Consider the following 19,968-nt stretch of genomic DNA (forward strand, 5'->3'; position numbering starts at 1 on the left):
CCTGGACAGCCCAGGTAAACACTTTTCTCCTAAATATTCAAAAAGTGCTATGGGAGCTAAGCAGAAGCAGGAACTGCTTGAAAAAAGATTTTACAGAAAAGGTGGTATCTGAGATGGATCTTGAGTGAGGGACAGGATTTCAGGAGGAGGCATAACTAAGCATTGGTGAACTGTGAGAATTCCCCCATCTGAAGGGAGAAACACAGGGAGAAAGAGAGAAATGAAGAAAGGTGGTTGGGGCCACATTCTTTCAACAAATATTGAACACCTATCAAGTGCCCAGTACAGAACACTTACAGGTGAACAAAATATACAAAAGCTCCTGTAGTTATGGAGCTTACATCCTAGGTGGAGGATGGAGAAATAAACAAATAAACATATAACTTTTAGGGCGGGTGAGTGCTAAGAAGAAAAATAAAGCAAAGTAAGAAACTAAGGGGTGACAGAGGTGATGCTGGTTTGGACAGCCTAGGAATGTCTCTCTGATGAGATGTTTCAGCACAGACATGAGTAAAACAAAGTGAGCCATGTGGGTGTCTGATGCAAAAATGTTCAAGATAGAGGAGATAGCAAAGTAACAGTAGAAAATCGGACTTAGGCATCTGTTCTTAAGTGTTGAGCTGGGATTTACAAGATTAGCCTGTGTTTTACCAAGCTGACTCTGGTGATAGAGAATACAGAAAGCAGGGCAGGGTTCGCTGAAGTTAGGATTCTGGGATGCCAGGAACTTCTTTCTAAAACATAAATCTGACTATGTCACTCCTCTGATTAAAATCCTTCAGTAGCTCTGAACTGTCCATGTTTCTTAGCTTGGCACGCAAAATCCTTCATGATCTTTCTAGCTTCATCTACCCCTCTGGCTTCATTTATTCTAGTCAAAGCCATTTTTGTCTATTCTACCCCAGAGCTAAGAAATTACTTACAGTTACAACATGTGGTTTGGTGCTTTCATACAACCTCCTTGTTATGTTCCATCCGGTTCAAGTCCCCGCTCAAGTACATCACTTTCATGAAGTCCTCCCTGACCAACCTCACAATGGAGTAGCAACTCTGCCCCATTTGACTTCTTATACAAATGCCTTATACAATGCTTCCATTAAGGAATATTCCATAAAAACAACTTCACATAAATAGAAAATGTGTATATAATCCAGTCCTGCACTCTTGGTAGCTTTCCAGTAATGATTATGAAACACTGGAGAGAAGAAAGTAACACAAACACTGAAACAAGGCAAGATGCTACGATATAGGGAAAACCAATAGTAACATAAAGGTATCCCTTCATGTGGTACTGCTGCCTATCTTGTGCTGGCTCTTTACAATATTCAACCTCACACTAGCTTCTGAGGCTTGCTTTTCATAATGCAAAATTGTCTACATTTCTAATGTATTACTATGTGTCTTATAAAGTATTTAATATGAGAGCAAATTTCCATTGTCAAGTAACCTAATTGCTTATGCTTGTTTGCCTAACACCCTTATTTCTACATAAGCTTGAATCATTTTTGTATCCTTAATGCCTAGCATAGTGCTTGACACAGAGTGGATTCTCAATTAATGTTTGCTGACCAAAAGTGCCAAGAAAAGAAATGATTACAACCTGACCAAAGGCAGTGACAGTGAGGTTAGGAAAGGACTGGCTTGAAGAGAGATTTAAGCCAGACTCAAATGTTCACTGAACTAAACTAACTCGGTATAGGAAGTAAGGAAGAGGAAACCATTGAGTGAGGACAGGTTGCAAATGGTTCTGCGATTTGTAGCTTGGAAAAACAACTACATTTCCTAATGAGAGCTGTACCAGAAAAGGAAAAAGTGGCTTGAGGATAGACCTCAGTAATACCAACACTTAGGTATAGGGCTATTGAAGAGGTGTAGACACAGAGGAGAAATGATAGACAGGAAAAGAACCAGGGTAGAATATTTTGGAGGTCATAGAAGAAAGTCAAATACACAGAGGAATTAAGGTCAGGGCTGAGAAGTACCCACTGAACTTAACAATTCAAATGTACTGGATTTGAAGCTTTTAAAATGCCAGATTGTTAAAGCTAACAAAGGTAATGCATTTGACCCACTTTTTCACTGATTTTGTGAGAAATGTACAGATTTTGTGAAAATATTTAATATCTATCCATACATCTTGAAGATATACAGAACAATTAAAAATAGAAAGTAATCTTACATTAACTACACTTGACTTGGATTATGCTAATATTTTTACTTTTGTATTGTCTTCGAATCAATACCAAAGGACACTGCTAACCATTATTTAAGGAAAAGGCTGTTTGAAATATAAACAAACATCCCTGTAAGATTGGATTTGGGAGCTCTGGAGTTCAAATATCTCCTGAAATAGACCGTACGATGTTGGTCAGGCAAAGGAGCAACTTATTATTTTTTGAAACCTTTACCTCAAAAATCCTGTCCCAATCTGTAACCAAAATTGTTATGAAATCAAGACTCTAGCTGACTGCATGCCACGCTTCTGTTTAGAAGCCCTGCAAGCCTTAACTGCTGGCGGTAACAGGCCCAACAGTATGCCCAATGCCAGTTTGAATGCTATCTTGAAAGTCTTTTAAGATCTCCATCAAAAATGTCTATAAAGTTCATCATTTGTAGCCAGTGTTTGAAGTAAAGCTGAAAAAATTAAACAAGTTTAATCATAAATATAACTGTTTTATATAATATTTGTTATAAAACCTCAAAATGACATGCAAAGATATGGTTTCAGTAATCCTATGAGATTAAAATGACATTTTTTAACAAGAGATTACCTCTTACAGTACTGAGTTTGCTCTATCGGATTTTTCCTCAGGGTGATTTAATCTACTCTTACTGCTTTGGTCTACTTACCCATAACTTGTTTATCTTTATTTCCAGTACCTGTACCTGACTGCCCTTCCATTCACATTCCCCAGGAGTTGGGCACCCACTTCTCAGCACTAACTATGGTGTTACTCTCCATCCAACAGCTAGGAAATCTGAAGTATTCCTCAATAAAATCCCCCTACCATACTACCTACACCCAATAAAGCCCAACTCTTAACCCCATTCATTCTTCATTTCCTTCCCCCAGCTTCAGTGCATCCGTATTTATCTCTGAATATAAATTTCAAATATTTACAATCATAAACTACATACTTAATGTAATGGAGGGGACACATAGCACAAATAGATCCCAACTTCACTATTAGGCTGAACACAGCTGGATATTTTATTTCCCTATATGAGTCAAAAACATCTACAAAAACTTCTGAGAATTCTGGCTGGAAGCCACTTTTAATGAGTCAGAAGTCGTCTGCCACCCTCCTGCTGCTGCCCTATAATTGTGATGAGTTCTTTCCTTTCCCTTTTGTTTGCTATACCTGAGGAGAGATGATGAAATATAAACAGCATAGTTTCTAGCACAAGACATTAGCAGGGAAAATCAGGAAAATGAAATATGGCCTAGAAACCACTATAAGTTCCATAATCCTGAAAAACTCATTGTTTCCCTTTCCCCCTTCTTCTATGCAAATACACGTTTTTATTTCCCCTTAAACCCACATAAAATGTATCTACCTTACCAGAATCACTAAAACATTCCAAAAAAATTTTAAGTGGTAGTTAATTGTTAAATTAGCACATCTCAAATATGTACTATGTGCATGGTACTATACTGGGAAGCTCTCGTAGCTTCAAAGCCAAATGATAGTCTTATCTTTAAAGACATTCTTTTTCCTACTAGGAGGAAATATATTTTATAACATGGCAAAATCAAGCATAATATATTGCTCAGTAACACAGGTGCTGTAAAAGAGTTCATGGAGATGTGGCATCTAAATCAGGTCTTAAATACAGGCAAGACACTTCTGTTTCCGTGACAGTAGAATACCTAGCTTTCTGCAATTACCCTTCTCTTCCAGAAAATCACACCAAAACAAGAAAAGCAGGAGCCAGAAACACAAACTCTGTCTCCAATGAACCTAAGAGACAGCTAAACCCAGACGCAAATAAACAGGAAGATGGTAGAAAAGAAATCAATAATAGCATAGAACAGGAAGGAAAATGTAATCACAGTATATTACTTAGCTCAACAGTAAACACCATACAGTCAAAAATAATACAATGCTAATGTGTATGTAATCTAAAATTGTGATAAAACATATTGGGAGGATGGGGGAAGGTGAAAAAGGTTAAGGAGAGACAAGAGAGGGCTAAAATCCCTAACTACCACAGTAAGACATCAAAAGATAAGGTCTAACATGCTATACTTAAGATGTGCCACATATATAATTGACTTTTGAAGTCTGCCAGTGTTATTTAATAGGAATACATTTTAAAACAATATTTCAATAGAAAGAAGTAAGAAGAACAAACTAAAACATGACTGAAAAATGTAAGACAAAACAAACGAATATGTAAAGGACAACCTAAGTAGAAAATCTGCTAATGTAAGTGCTTCTCCTATACACAACCATGCTCCCAACATATAACTTTAATTACCAACCACACTTTTGCCTATGAAAGTGACAATAATACTTTTTAAGCAAAAATGCAAGGATACAGTCACATCCCCAGATTGATGATGGGAATGTAATTAGCAAATTTTTCTTAATCTGACACTATCTCTTGGAGTGTACAATTTGGTTCAACCTTAAAACAACACATACTTTACTATACTAAAATTCCGTTACAGGAATTTTGTCCTTAAAAATGAATTTGCATAAAAATTTACATGTCCCAAGGGTATTCTCTGAAATATTAAAGTATTAAATGGTTGGGCATAAAATTTCCTCCCAAAACAAAAACAGTTAAATAAATTACAGAATATTAGCACAACAGAGTATTATGCCGTCTTTAAAAACAAACAACGTTTCAAAGGGGAAGGGTGGCAGGTAGCAAATCTGTAAGACAGGAGAAAAGACTCTAAGATGAAAGGACGTAAAACACAAGTATGGAGATAAGCAAGTACAAATTATGTATGGGAAATGACAAATAATTTATTTCAGCTGTAACACTATCCGAGCAGAAACAGTGAAAATCCCTAGGATATGGCTGTACTGCATGCATCACTGCATCTGTTCACCTGGATAGTACGAACGCAAGTCAGTAAGAACACAAGCTTTGAAGCCAAAAGACCTGGGATCCAATATCCAAACTCTTTTTCATTACCTGAGCAACTCTGAATTTGAATCTCAGTTCCCTATGTATAAACTTAAATCCTACTACCTTTCTTTGGTACTATTAGAAAAATGAAGAAAATGATGTAAAGAACTGGGCACGCTTTTATCAGAATAAGTGCTAATAAACAGTCATTTTTTGTTATGTTAAGCCACTAGCAAAATATCAATTTTAAAAGAAGCGTGGAAGTAGAAAGGTACTGTTGTAAAAGATTTGTATGGTATTTACTTCTAAGTAACTGTCTTAATTAAATACATGAGTAAGCACGTACAATGTAAATTTATTCACCAGTGAAGTAGCACATTTCAGCTGTAGCCGTAATTGAGAACATAATCATATACTGCCTCTTACTGTTTCACGGGAGAATTGATTGTTCTGTGATAATGTAAGCTAAAAGAATAGAATTTATGTTTCTGTTTCATTTATATCTTTAGCAGTCTTCACAGTTTATATATATTTTTTGTTCCGTTTTAGTTGTGAGAGTAGCAGTACAGGTGCTGACTGTCCTGCTTTATTGGTTGAGAAACTTGCCCAGATCTATAACAGTGAAGAAACTAGACCTCATTTTTCAGTTTAGATCCAGTGCTTTCAATTTATACCTGCTTCCTCTTTTTGCCATTTAGTGTCATCTATAACTAAACACTTTCACTTACTTCATTTCATAGTCCCAACAAGCAAGTGTCCATAACTACTATGTATATGCTACCTAAATCAAGCTATTTGAAAGAAAAATGATGGAGAAATAATTGTGTAAATGAAAAGACCCATTCTTTTATTTTAGATGCTATTTTAAAAACAGCACCATAAATTTATATAAAACATTTAATGAATATCATGTAAGTAATACAATTCAGTATTACATGTATGAAATTCATGACATTTAAAAAGAATGAATAGCAAGACAGAAAATGCTTTTATATATTATTATTAATACGTTAATAGAAGTAAAAGTTTTTATCAGTATGCATTTTAAAGAAGGATCAGCTAAGGCTCAGAAGTGACTTTCAGTTCTGACACTTCATGATGGCTTAATCACCACTACAGCTGGTATCATTTTAAAGTGCAGATCCCCTTTTCTCAACACCTATTATTTGCCAACATACAGTGCTAACTTTCTATGTATAGGTAAGCTGAAATCCATTACAACTTATTCTTTATGATTAAAACCTTAAAAACACAAAAATATATCCAAAATTATCACTAGGGAAAAACATTCTATTTAATTCTATAATGGCCTTTTTGACTATCTTCATGAGACAAAATAAACAAACACTTTCATTTCCAAAGAGAATAAAATAAACACAGTATTTGTTCTCTTTTTCTGAATAGGGTTACTAAGTATGGGGCAACAGTCTAAGGAAAGTTAAAGTAGATTCTATAATGAAGGTTATCTTTGATATTTTCTTCTTTAAAGTAGGAACATGAATTAGATGTAAAGTTGCTTCAGAGCCTTTAATTTCCCAACTTTCATTACTCCCAAAAGAAAGGAAACATTTATTGAGAGTCTACTATGTTCAAGATACTTCAGTGGGATTAAATTGAACACAATTAAAATGTATTTCCTACTAATAAAGATAATTTTCAACGTGAGAGCCGCCACTAGGGGGGGTTGATTTTTCTTAATAAATTCATCTCAAGACTGAAAGAGCTTCAGGTTACAATTGTCAACTACTTTAGTCCAAAATTTTATGGTATATATATATTTATATTACATATAATATAATTTAAATATATTTATATTACATATATATATATATTCCATAAAATTTATATTTAAATAGTTGTCTTTTTAAACAGTCCTGTAATTATGCTACAGCATATTTTATCTGTAAATAACATAAAATGGCTCTCATTTAAGAGGTCAAAGTTAAGTAGGTCTGGATAGCATTTTCAGCTCAAAACAAGATCTATTTTCCTCAATGTTGGCAGGTTTTAGGGCTCATTAGGTCACAGACTAGTAGTTTAATTTTAAAACTCAAATTTAATATCAAGTTTAATGACTTCATTTCTAAAATAAACTTTGATTTACTGCATTATAAAGTTAACAATTTTTCATTCAGGTAAAAATAATTTATATAAACACTTTCACTTGATAAAGAAAATACCAGCACTAGCCTTTTCTTACAGAGGAAGCTGGTGATATTTAAGGCATTTGTATGATTAGAAGCAATATATGGTGCTCAGTAGAGATCTGATAAACATCTATGCTAACAAAATAAAATGTGGGTGAATGGGAAAAATACTTTTGTTATATTGTAAGAAATTAATACAAGCATATTAAAGACTAAGAAAGTATATTAGGATAATCTAATAAAAAGTACATTTTACGCAAAGTAACTAAAATCCATAAATGTTAAACTGTATAATGAATACAAAATTATGGCATTTGTTTTTGTTTACAAAGCCACCCAGGTCCTTTTATAACACCCTAACTGAAACCCAGTATCTTAAAAACACATCAGGGAAAGCTTCCTGTTTTCTCACTATACACATAAAACCTATGACGTCCCTATTATATATGATGCTAAGTATATTATTGCATTAATAAACACATAGAACAGACATTTGTGATGCCTCCCAACTTTAACCATGAAGGACAATGTCAAATAAGACAAACATACTTTAATGTAAGAAATCATTCTACGAAATTAAAAGTATTATAAACCGATGTCTCAAACTGCCAAGGTAGAAAACTGCTGGTTTGACAACATTCCCTTAAAACACACTCTACCATAAAACTTCCATATTTTAATCAGTCTATTTACAGATTATTATCCTCTGTTAATGCCAATTCACAAGTCTAGTTCTGAAGAACTATGATAACTGAAATTCTGAAAGGAAACTAAAATTTTAGAATGAAACTTTAAACCAATAACTGGTTTTAAATGTAAATCTTAAAGTGTTATTTTTCTGGTTCCCATTAGTGACAGTTGGAGTCTAAGCAAAATGCACACTTCTGATTTGGTCTGAGAGGACGTTCAAGAGTTCTTAAAATTGTTTACGAAAACTTGAAAAACATGCAGCTAAAGTAACTCAGAGATAAAACTAGAAATAAAAAAAATTGGAACAAATACATGAATACAACCACCACACAACAGGAAAAGTTTCCAGCACGGATACTTTTTTCTGACACACAAGAAAATAAAGTATTTGCCATCTCACACAAATATTCCACCAAAATCAACTGACAACGACAAAAGCAAGTTTGTACTCACTCAATTAGAACAAAACTTTGAAGGGGAAAATAATTAGAGGTAAATGTTAAGAATGAAAACCTCTCTCAAATGCAGTTCTAAATCTTTTATGTTACAGACTCTAAAGCCACCCCAAAAGTGATAAGCAAGCTTCCGAAAAAGATGTCTGAAGAATACAAATCCTCCACCGTATCCTGTCCGTTGCATCCACTCCCACCTGCTACCACGTCTATCCACTTTACCGATATGGTCACGATGAGCGCTACAAAACTGCTGCCAAATAAGTAAATAAGAGCGCAACAGAAAGCCAGTAGGTGGGGACCAAAAAGTACCTTTAGAGGCACTCAGCCCCTTCGTAAAAGTCAGCACGTGTTTAGCTCTTTAAAACATCTCGCCCTACCAAACTCTACCAAGAATGAGAATTAAGACTGTCCTCTAACCTACCCCATGCGGATATTAAAAGTGGAAGGAGATTTCAAGACAGGTTTATACTAACTAATCCATTAGCCCAAGGCAGATCAGAGCTGTCAACAAATCAGGACCAAATCAGAGAGAACAAAGTTACAAATGTGAGAGGGTGTGTATGTACCGGTGCGGGGGAAGAGGATGGGTGGAAGGACAATTTTTAAAATGCAATCATTGAAAACGCGAGAATTCAAGTCCTCGGTCTCCCGACCGGCCTCCAAACCTCGATTCCACGGGCAGTGCCGGGAATGAACCTAATCCCCAGGATCGCAGGGATTTGGGGGCGGGGTGGGGCTGCCTCCCGCACCCGCGTGCCTGTGCGCCCAGCCCCCGCGATGAGGACGCGCTTGGGACACTCACGTTTTCTGCACCGGCTTCCGCCGCTTGCGACTGGCGTAGGTGATGTTGGCGCTGCTGCTGTTCATGGTGCCCAGCCGACGGCGGCGGCTACTCCCCGGGCACTGGCGGCCGGGTCCCCGGGACCTGGTGTCTGCCGGGACGACGGCGGCGGCAGGCGCCGGGTTCCGCGAAGCCGCGCCCGCTCCACCTGCGTCCTCTCCAGACAGTGGCGTGGGCGCTGCGCCTCCGCGCCTCGGCTACCGCAGGCTCCCGCAGCCCGCGCCAGTCCAGGTGAGTTGCCCGGGCTTGGCGCCGTAAGGGGGGGCAAGGGGCGGAGACCCGCGAGCGAGGCGGCGCAGGTGCCGTCTACACCGGCGGAGGCGGCGCGGCAATGCCCGCAGGTGAGGCGGCCCGGGCAGAGGAGGAGCCTGGGCCGTCTATTTAGAATCCTGGCCTGGGTCGCTCACGGTGCCGCCGCGCTCCGTGACCGTAGCCGCGGCCCCTTGGGTGAGGGAGGCGCCGCCGCGTTGCTCCCGGGACTTCCCAAATCCTGGGTGCTTCCCGCCTGCGGAGCTCGGGGGCCAGCCACCAGTCCCGGCTGCTCCTAGCTTCCGTTCGGCTACACGGCTGCCCCTGGTCTGAGCTGGCGGTCCGGGGCACGCTCTCGGAACAGAGCGTCGAGGGGACTCCCCAGCCGCTGCCTCCCGCCGCCGCGCGCACCGGCTGAATAGCACAAGTACCCCCGACCCCTCACCGGCCCCGCCCCGCCCAGATCCAGCGTAGCCCCGCCCCGTCATGCTTGCCCCCGCCCATCTGGATTCCATTCCATCTTCCTTGAGGGCCCCACCCTCATCCCGGCACGTGATGACGTAGGACGTAACGACGCCCCCCCGCCGGTAGCCATCTTCGCGCATAGGCAAACTCATTGTAGCTAGACTATACAAAGTATATCAAGATATGCCAAATATAGAGCTTAACTTCGCCTGTTTGAGAGACGGTGGTTCAGCTGACTTGTGGCTAAGAATTACAATTAACTGGTAGACAACCAATGGGACTATATATTTTCCTAGTTGGGGAGGCTTCAGAAGGCCAGATTTGAGTTGAGACTTGAAGGCTAGGGGTTTTCTTGACCTTTTTTGGGGTGGGGGGAAGTCTTTACAATAGACAGGAAAATAGATAATAAGGGGACTATTATGTGTTGTGTCATGGAGGACAATGTGGAAAAATATTGGGAATAGTTAACAGTATTGAATGCTGTTGAGAAATTCAAATTAGATGAGAACTGAAAATGTCATTCTTGTCTTCTCAGTGTGTAGTCATTGATAATTTTCGTGAATGCTGTGTTGGTGGGGTAATGGGCCTGCAAATAACATTGAAGTAGGTACAGGATTGCTGGAGATGATGAAATGGCATCCTCAAGCAGACAATTCTTCCAAGTTTAACTGTGGATGAGAGACACATCAGATGGTATGTAGGGGGAGTGAAGGGTTAAATGAGGGTTTTCTAGTTTTGTTTTGGTTTAGTTCTTTAATGGGTGATACTGAGTAGCTTAGAGGGGTGGAGATAAACTATGTAGGGAACCTGAGGGAACAGTTAAGGAATGATAGATATTAAGATAGCGAAAGCAGGAGGGAATGAGTGCCAAAGCATAAATGGGAGATTAGGACTAATAGTTTAGATACTAACAGAAACAGCACTTCCAGTACTTTGCTGTTCAGAGTACTCCACAGCTTCTTATGAGAGTTATAAGAAATGCAGACTCTTTGGGTGTCCATATTAAATCAGACCCCGAAGTTCACAAGAACTCCCAGGTGATTCAAATGTACATAAAGTTGGAGGAGCAGTTCTCTACCATAGCTGGAGGAAAGAAGGATGGTGGGTGAAATGTAGTAGGCTACTAAATTTTGGATCAGAAAGATGAAGGAGATGGAACAAAGGGTATTCTAGCATGAGCTACAAAAGAACAACTGTGTTTTGTGGTTGATGATCTTTGTTTAATTTTAGAAGAGCATAAAGTAAAAGTGATCTGGGAAGTGACAACAGGGAAGTAGGTGGACTCCACTCTATATCCTGGATGTGTGATAAGAGAAAATAATTAGGCAGTATTTGGGAGAGCTTATAGGAAAGTGATAGCCTCAGTAAGCCGGCTTTCAGTTTAAGGAAAAAGATGGAGCAAATTCCCAAAGAAGACAGTGTACACTGGGAAAGTTTGATGTTTATGAATTAGCAATTGCAGAGGCAAAATCAACCATCTCTATTTTCCCTTCTCTTTCATTTCTTCATTTATCTGTGCTTACTCAAAACGTGTAAATGTAAAAGAGTAATTTCTTCCTAGCTAGGAACTTGAAGGGTGAAAATTTTATATCAAAACATAATATATTGATTCTGTAGCTTATAACTCCTCTTCATAAAAGAGATGTACTAAATGCTATGAACCAATCTTAATTTAGAGATTTAAAAATATCCTACCCTTTTTAAAGTTGTTGGCTATTTGGTACAGTCATTTTCCACCTTATTTTGACTTTCATACCCTTATTTTTTATGTTTAACTTTAGGGTTATTTTCATTATCCAGAAGTCATATGCTGTATTATGTTACACAGTCTTAGTTAAGTAACAGATATTTGCATAATTAAGATTAAAATTGAATATCAATTAAATTCCCAGAATTCATTTTGATAGTAACTGAACTTACCTTAACAGTTTTGCTAGTATGTGAATAAAACTTGTATAGTGTAATGCCATTTAAAAAAAATGAGCTGCCATTATCTAGAAACTTCCTGTACTGGCACTGTGGAACATGGTTCTCAAAGTATGGTTTGTGGCCATCTGCTAAGATTTAAAAATTTTTTTGTGAGCAGTTTTTTTTTTTTTTTTTTGTAGTTACATGATTTTTTTTCTCATAACAATTAATTTGGCTATAAGAGTCAGTGAACATTTGATTACCTTATCCAAAGAACATCCTCTTAATCAATTGGGTTGATCTTACTTTCTGAGGTTTCAGATGCAGCTGTATGTGTATGGGTTTCTTTCTCCTGAGAAATAGTATGAGAAAAATGTTTTAGGAATGCTATTATAAATATCAGCTGTTCTTGAATAAAGGAAAATAATCAAAATGAATGCTCAACCTATTCTATCACAGTTCATTTCACTAAGCAAGATTTTTAGCCCCATATAATATACCAGACACTGTGGGTTATGGTAGCGATATCAGACATGTTCTTTCCTCTTAGAGCTTCCATTCTAACGAGAGAGACAAGAATTAATCAGATAGTTACACAAATGAATGTATAATTACAACTGGAACAAGTACTGTGAAATGAATACTCTGAGATTGTATAATAGGTGGATTTGACTTGGTAAGGGGAGGTTACTATGAGGGAGCTTGAACTGAGTTTTGAGGCATGGGTAGGCATTTTATAGGTGAGCTGGGGAGGAAGGGGTATTTCATGCAGACTGAACATGTATCACTTTTTAATCTCCTCTTCAATTCTGCAGCTCCTTACTTCAGGCCCTCAGAATTATCTGTTTCACTCATACTCTGCTTTTACAGTTTACAGCATACATTGTAGCTATATGAAGTATTTTACAGAGGATAGTCTATACTTCCTAAACTATGTACTGAGGCACCCCAGGAGCACCACACAAACTTAGAGGGGCACTATCATGGAATATTTTAAATTTTCAAGGCCAACACAGTGACATCAGTTAGACACCATGCAAACCACTTTCTTGAAGTAGTTCAGAACTTCTACACATTAAATTGTACTTTATTCCTTTTGACAACATCATCATATCTTTGTGAGGCTGTGTTTTTGTAAATTGCTGTAATAAAACACAAGGACTATGGGAAAATTACTGTAGAACAGGAATGAGGGTAGTGGATTCCAAGTTTATTCCAAGATTTGAGAAGTTATAAAGTGCCCAACAGATGTGCACATCCCATTAAGAATGAAAAATGTTAATGTATATTACTTTTTAAATAGCTACTAAGTTGTTAGGATAGACAAACATAAGTTTGGATTTAACTGTTTAATAAATGGAACTGTTAGGTGTTTCTTTTAGCTTGCAACACCATGAAAAAATTACTGAGACACTAGGAATGCTGTGAACTGAGAAAGTTTGGGACATTTGGCATAACTAAATCCTGCATTTAACAGGTGAGAAACTTCAGGCCCAGAGAGATCAAGTGCCGTGCTAATCATAGACTAGAATCTGGGTCTTGTGACTTCTACTCCAGTCTAAAATGTATAACTTATCTCACTTTGAACTGTTCTGATTCATTTATTAAAAATAATCAGTTTACACATTGCTTGCTTTTACTCTTAACACCGAAGAACAGACATAGACATCTAAATGCTTAATGTCTTCTTCAGTTGCTTGGATACAACAGTGTCATAGAAGCCACAGAGAAGTAATTAATAGATAATGCTAATCTTAATTCTGACAAAGAAACTACAATATAGGAATAATTTGTTATTAGTCAGAATTTTTTTAATTCACTTATGGATAATGCTTTGTTGTAAAAAACGTTTAGGTTTTTAACACGTGAAAGTACATTATTAAAATACATGCAGTAAGTTTGGATTTTGATTTTTTTTCTTTCCGGCCCTTTAATTCTCACTAATTTAAAATTTGATTATGGGGAAAGTTATAAAAAAAGCTTTGTGTTTCACGTGCTAAGATTCATGTCTAATTTATTAAACATTTTATTAAAATATATATGTATAAATATCATTTTTACTAAAATCCATTTAACTTTGGAGATAAATATATTTGGAATCTATATAACAATACATACTTTCTGCATTTTAAATCATGATATAGAAGAAACTGAAATTAAGATAAAATACATTTATTTAACAGAAAATTATTAACTTGATAAGAACAGCTTAAGGAAAAGTAACTTATTGTAAAACGCTGACCTAAAATATATAATTTAGATTTGCTAAACTTCAAAAGGCTATCATTCTTATTCATATTAAGAAACAAAATGTATTCTTTACTGAAAATGTTTAACAAATTTAATTAATACGTGGACAGTGGTTCTCAACATTTGTTGTGTATTGTAGTCACTTGAGAACTGTAAAAATTACTGATCCTTGGCTCCACCACAAAAATTTTTGTTTAATTTATCTAGGTTGTGTCCTGGAATCGGGATTTTACGGGTGATAGAGGTATTGTGGCTATGTAACAGAAGATCCTTATTCTCAGGAAATAAATGCTGCAGCATTCATATATATATACACATACACACATACACATACACACACACACATATACACAATTGTGAAAGGTATACAAACATTTGTGGTATTCTTTCAACTTTGCCATGTGTTGAAAAATTGCACAATAGAAAGAAAATATGTGCAAAAATAAATAGCCATGTACTTCCAAGTTAAAAAATTGAGGGAAAAAATATCTGAAGCCTGATAAGTGTTTCCATGGGAGGTCAGGACGGAGACATATTAGGCACCTAACTTTTACGTAAGATGAAGCTTTAGACCTTGCTCTAAATCTTGATATTACAGGAAACAGATGGAAGATAAATTTAAAAAGATTCAAAGTTTCTGCACTTCTCCAGTTTAAAAACAAAGTTAGAATCCCAAATCTCCATTGTACAGCCTCTGTGGACTGAAGAATATGTGTAGTTAGTTGTGCATTTCAAGAATTTAGCTGATTTATACTAACCACGAATTATTCATTTTGCTGTATTCACCAGTTATTTTACTAAGATGGTAATAGTTTCTAATGCCTTACTAATACCTTTTTGCTTGTTCTTATGCATCCACTTTCCTGTATATAATCGCTGACTTTTCTAAGACTTTCTAATGTATCAGTAGACAGGACTTATGTCTATAAGACTTACATGCTAAAATAATAGATTTTTTAAAAAAAACTTTTGGAACAAATGTTAACTTGTATTGCAAGTTAAATCTTTTCACATTAATACTATGCAAAACAGCTGCTATAAGTAATATTCTTAGGACTCTCCTCACTCAGATCCTATACCAAGCATCAGAAATACCTGCCATTACCTGATTGGTAAGTTGATGAAGGAGATCTGGTTACATAATTAATCAAGGGGATATAGCTGAGGGTGGAGTGTCCTGTAAAACAGAATGGTCTCCACCCTTCCCTCCTAAAGCAAGCTGTAGGAATTTTCCTTGTAAAACTTTAAACTTTAGTTGAGTGGTCTTCCTGCCTGAATGTAGATGGAGCTCCCATCTGCCTTCACAGAAGCAAGGGCTTCTGATGAAAATGAGTAGGAAGGATTCAATTTATTCCCAGATCTTGGACAAATCTCTTACATTCTTTTAATCCTGGCTTTTGGTTGAATTCATTCTGGTGATCTGAGTCTTTAAATAAAGAATTACATAAAGCAAATATGTTTCAGAGAAAAGCATGTGAATCGAATAATTATTTTGGGATACATTGGTATTTAAAGAAATACCAAGTAGATTATAATGTAAACAATCCCTATCTAAACTCTTCAGAAACTAGGGTTTTCAAATATTCATTACATATTTGTGTTGCATTTTTCCATATTATTATTTAAACACATTTTGTGAGTGGTCATATTTATGCCAGCTTTTTGTATAATTCTTTGAAGCAAATCTCCTCTATTAAAAGAAAGTCGACATACATCTGTATTAGTAAAAACACCAATCTGTATCCTGCTAGAGTGCTTTGATTGTATATGTAAAGCAAATGAATGATATAAAATGCAAACTTTGATTTTTTTTAGTTACTCTTGAACAGTTCAGACAAATGTTAATTTCAGTAAGAACTGCATTAACAAGATGATGAGAAAAATGGAGGTCAGTATAGGGTAATTCAATCCCCCAGACCACTTTGTTTTAATTAATATTTGCCTATTTTAGGATACAAAAAGGTTGACATTCTGATAGAATTTTCTCACATCTTTATAAACATGCCCTACATGAAATATTAATAAAAGAAATAGCCTCACATACAACAGTTTATTCTTAAAAAGTTTGTTCATACTGAAGGTATTAGCCAATTATGAAGTAGGTCGTGGTTTTAGGCACACACTCAGTCCTTCTAAAAGAAATGTCATTATCAGTCGAGCTAAAGGTGATTTTTTTTCAATAATAATAAATAGTACTTAATAGCTGTAGCTTAATAGCCCTTTTCTTACCTTTTAGTATCTGCTCAACAAGATGAGGAAAATACATCAGTACACAAAGTGAAATACACTTCTCAAAACTGAGCACTTTATGTCATTACATCTTTAGGGTCGGGTCTCTAAGTGGCAATTTAAGTTTTATTTGGAAACTATACTGCTCAGTAGATGACTAGAATAATAATGGTTAATTTGGTAATAAACAATAGCATTGAGCCAGTAATTTCTGAGTTCTATATTACTATATGTTATGCTCAGAAAAAATAGATGGTAAATATCTGTCACCATGAAATTAACACTTAATTTTTCATATTTTTTCTGCACATCCTTTTAATTAATAGTCAAAAAATAAGAAAACAAAAACAGAAAAGGAGTGTCAAATGTTGTTATTTTCCAATTAGCTCTTACTAGAGTCATGTACACCTCATTATTTTACCTAAAGAATAATGAAAAGCACTATCTTTGACATTGAAATATATGTCCAACATAAGTCTGTTTAAAAAGCAAGTGTTTAAAAAAGAATGTACACACACACACACATACATATTAAATAATATACATAATTATGTATATATAAAGTCATTATAAAGGTGCCTTCAGCTTCTGTAGTTTACAACTTATGGTCTTTGTTAATTTCTTTTTGTTTGTTTTTGCTTTGTTTTGTTTTGTTTTTTGAGATGTAATCTCAGTCTATCACTCAGGCTGGAGTGCAGTGGCACAATCTCGGCTCACTGCAACCTCCGCCTCCTGGTTCAAGTGATTCTCCAGCCTCAGTCTTCCGAGTAGCTGGGAGTACAGGCACACGCCACCACACCCAGCTAATTTTTGTAATTTTAGTAGAGACGGAGTTTCACCGTATTGGTCAGGCTGATCCCGAACTCCTGACCTCAGGTGATCCACCTGCCTCAGCCCCACAAAGTGCAGGGACTACAGGCGTGAACCACCATGCCCAGCCTGGTCATTTCTTATAGGATACTAAATATATGGGATTACCGAGATAGGGATGTATTTTTTAAGTTCTACTCTCTAGCCCACTTACCAAATAATACTGCTGACTTTAATGTGAAAGATCCTTCAACAAAAAAGAATATGCTATCACAATTTTTAATTATTTTTGTTTCTAATTTGAATGAATTTAGAAGTTAAACTGAACTTATTATTTTAGTTTCCTATGTAAAAAGCAAAGGAAAAAGCCTTATTGTGCGATCTGTCTCTCTAATATACCCCTCAACATTTTTATGTGTGTATATTATATATAGAGGTGTTTGTGTGTGTACACACAGAGATAGAGAGAGTGCATAATGACTTTCAGGAGTGAAAAGAGTCTCTTACAAAAGATGGGTTCCAATGACAAATAAAAATGTTCAGAAAAAATCTCAGGATCAATTGTTTTCTCTAGCAAGCACCCCAAACTTCTCTCGAGGTTAATCACAGCCTTCACTGCTTTCTATGCTGAACACAATAGTTGTCTTTGATTTAAAAATATGTCAGCTCTTACAAAGTTAACGTTCTGTATCTGATTAATATGTGGAGATAAATAGTCTGTGAAACTGATGTAATCTAACCTACATAAGACTCAGATAACTTCTTTATTTGATCCTTAAAAACCACATACATTGTTTATTTTATATATATATATATATTTTTTTTTTTTTTTTTTTGAGGTGGAGTCCCACTTTGTTGCCCAGGCTGGAGTGCAATGGCGCCATCTCGGCTCACTGCAAGCTCTGCCTCCCAGGTTCACGCCATTCTCCTGCCTCAGCCTCCAAGTAGCTGGGACTAGGGGCGCGCACCACCACGCCTGGCTAATTTTTGTATTTTTAGTAGAGACGGGGTTTCACCATGTTAGCCAGGATGGTCTCGATCTCCTGACCTCATGATCGGCCCGCCTCAGCCTCCCAAAGTGCTGGGATTACAGGCGTGAGCCACCGCGCCTGGCCTATTATATTTTTTTTTATATGCTCTTAGCACAAAACTACTAGATCCTCTTGATCTAACAACTTTTGGACAATAATTATTTCCTTGTTTAAAGAGCACAATCAAATCTCTTCTAACTATAATAATGATATCTACCTTTTATTTATATGAATTTAATCACCTCTTTAATTTTAACACAGTATTGTTGCTTAAGTCTAATCAGAAGTGTTAGGTAGTAATTTATATTTTTCTCTTATGGTATATGTTAGGAATTTTTGTACTTAGGTCATTGTATGTGCATTTTAAAATATGTTCCCCAAATTACTTTAAAGTGCATTTGAAATGAAAGTGATGATTTAATTGAATATTAATGAGATATTACTGAGGCATTATATTTTTTCATTTTGTCCAAATATTTTATTTGCACAGTTCCTGTTTTTAATTTTAATATTAAAGTACAAATCTGGGAATATTTGCTTCAGAGAGCTTTCATTCTACTTTTCTTTTATGTGTAATTAGAATTCAAGAGGATTTAACATCCAAAATCTTTCTTTTTTTAATGTTTTTCTGTATATGGTCAACGGAAAAGAAAATAAAGATAAGGTGCAAATATTGCCGTATTGGTAGGTTTTACCCCAAAGAAGAAAAAAACACTAATGCAGTCTCTAATAATGTCCTTTCCCCCATTTTAATAAGAAGGTTTGTGTTGTTCTGACATTAAATGGATTAAGCAGCAAGCCTGCTGAGAAAAATACTCGAAGGTATTAAACCCTAGCAGTGTTGGTTTAACTGTAATTACTGTAAAATAAGATTAAGTCTGAGTTTGGAAGAAGAACTAGGTTTGACATAAGACTAAAAGGTAACGATGTTCACAGATGCCTGAATTAATGCTTCAGTGAAAAATATAATTAGCACAAGATTTGAAAATATGTCTCCTTTGGCAAATGTCTTCAGAGAGTAATCAGTGCTGTAGACTGATGTAGTGGAAAGAGCACTGGGCAAGTGGCCAAAATCTTTGAATTCAAGTTTGTTGCTCTAGCACTCACAAGTTCTGTGACCTTGGATAAGAAATTTGTAAAACCTTTGAATCTCAGTATGGTGGATATGGCCAACTGGCAACCATTTGCACTTTTTCATACTGTGTATTTCTATACTACAGCAGCTGGAAAGCTAAAAACTGCATTCTCCCAGATTCCTGTGCCATTAAACTTCTAAATGTAAATAAGTTTCATCCAATTAGATGCACTTGTTGAAATTTGGAGGCAAAAGTCAAGTGGAGGTCATCTTCCTGCTGCGTCCATTGTTTTCTGCTAATAAGTGAGATGTGAAAACATGATTTTTCTGTGATGGGTTCCAGCATCCGAGTTCTAGGGTCTGAGAGGCTGTAGGGGTGTGAGCAGTAGTGGCTCCCTGATCTCTTAATTGTAGCTACAGTGGTATGATTTTGAAGTCAATAAATTTTGTAGTGACTTCTGGAGTCCCCACTTTTCTGATTGAAGCAAAGGTCATTTTTCTCTAATAAGTCAGTTCTACAGTGTTCTGGAAACATTTCTGAATTCCCAGCCTAGAGCCTCTCTCTCTAGTCTTTTCAAAGATTTAGTAAGCATGTTATTCCCTGTTTTAAATCCCTGTTTACTTAAAATACCTGAAACTTACTCTGTTTCCTGTACTAAAACCTAACTGACACACGTTCGAATTTCATTCATACCTTATGAAGTCTTTGAGAGGATTAAACCATATTAAGCAT

General features: G+C 36.4%; 1 protein-coding gene and 1 long non-coding RNA gene across 3 annotated transcripts in view; one reads left to right on the forward strand and one right to left on the reverse strand.

Annotated features, from left to right (window-relative positions):
• The window catches only part of AHR (aryl hydrocarbon receptor), a 48,075-nt gene extending 38,206 nt beyond the window's left edge, over window positions 1-9,869 (reverse strand). The window contains exon 1 of the mRNA XM_025380573.1: window positions 9,180-9,869. Within this exon, the coding sequence (XP_025236358.1) occupies window positions 9,180-9,244 (65 nt within the window). The 5' untranslated portion in view covers window positions 9,245-9,869. The remainder of the gene's footprint in view (window positions 1-9,179) is intronic.
• The window catches only part of LOC112621225, a 39,976-nt gene continuing 29,202 nt past the window's right edge, over window positions 9,195-19,968 (forward strand). Inside the window, exon 1 of one of the 2 annotated variants that reach the window (XR_003118687.1) lies at window positions 9,195-9,449. This is a non-coding gene — a long non-coding RNA (uncharacterized LOC112621225). The remainder of the gene's footprint in view (window positions 9,450-19,968) is intronic. The other variant, XR_003118688.1, reaches the window with a different exon arrangement.

Source organism: Theropithecus gelada, chromosome 3, assembly GCF_003255815.1.
Source record: "Theropithecus gelada isolate Dixy chromosome 3, Tgel_1.0, whole genome shotgun sequence".
In the NCBI taxonomy this organism is placed as follows: domain Eukaryota; kingdom Metazoa; phylum Chordata; class Mammalia; order Primates; family Cercopithecidae; genus Theropithecus; species Theropithecus gelada.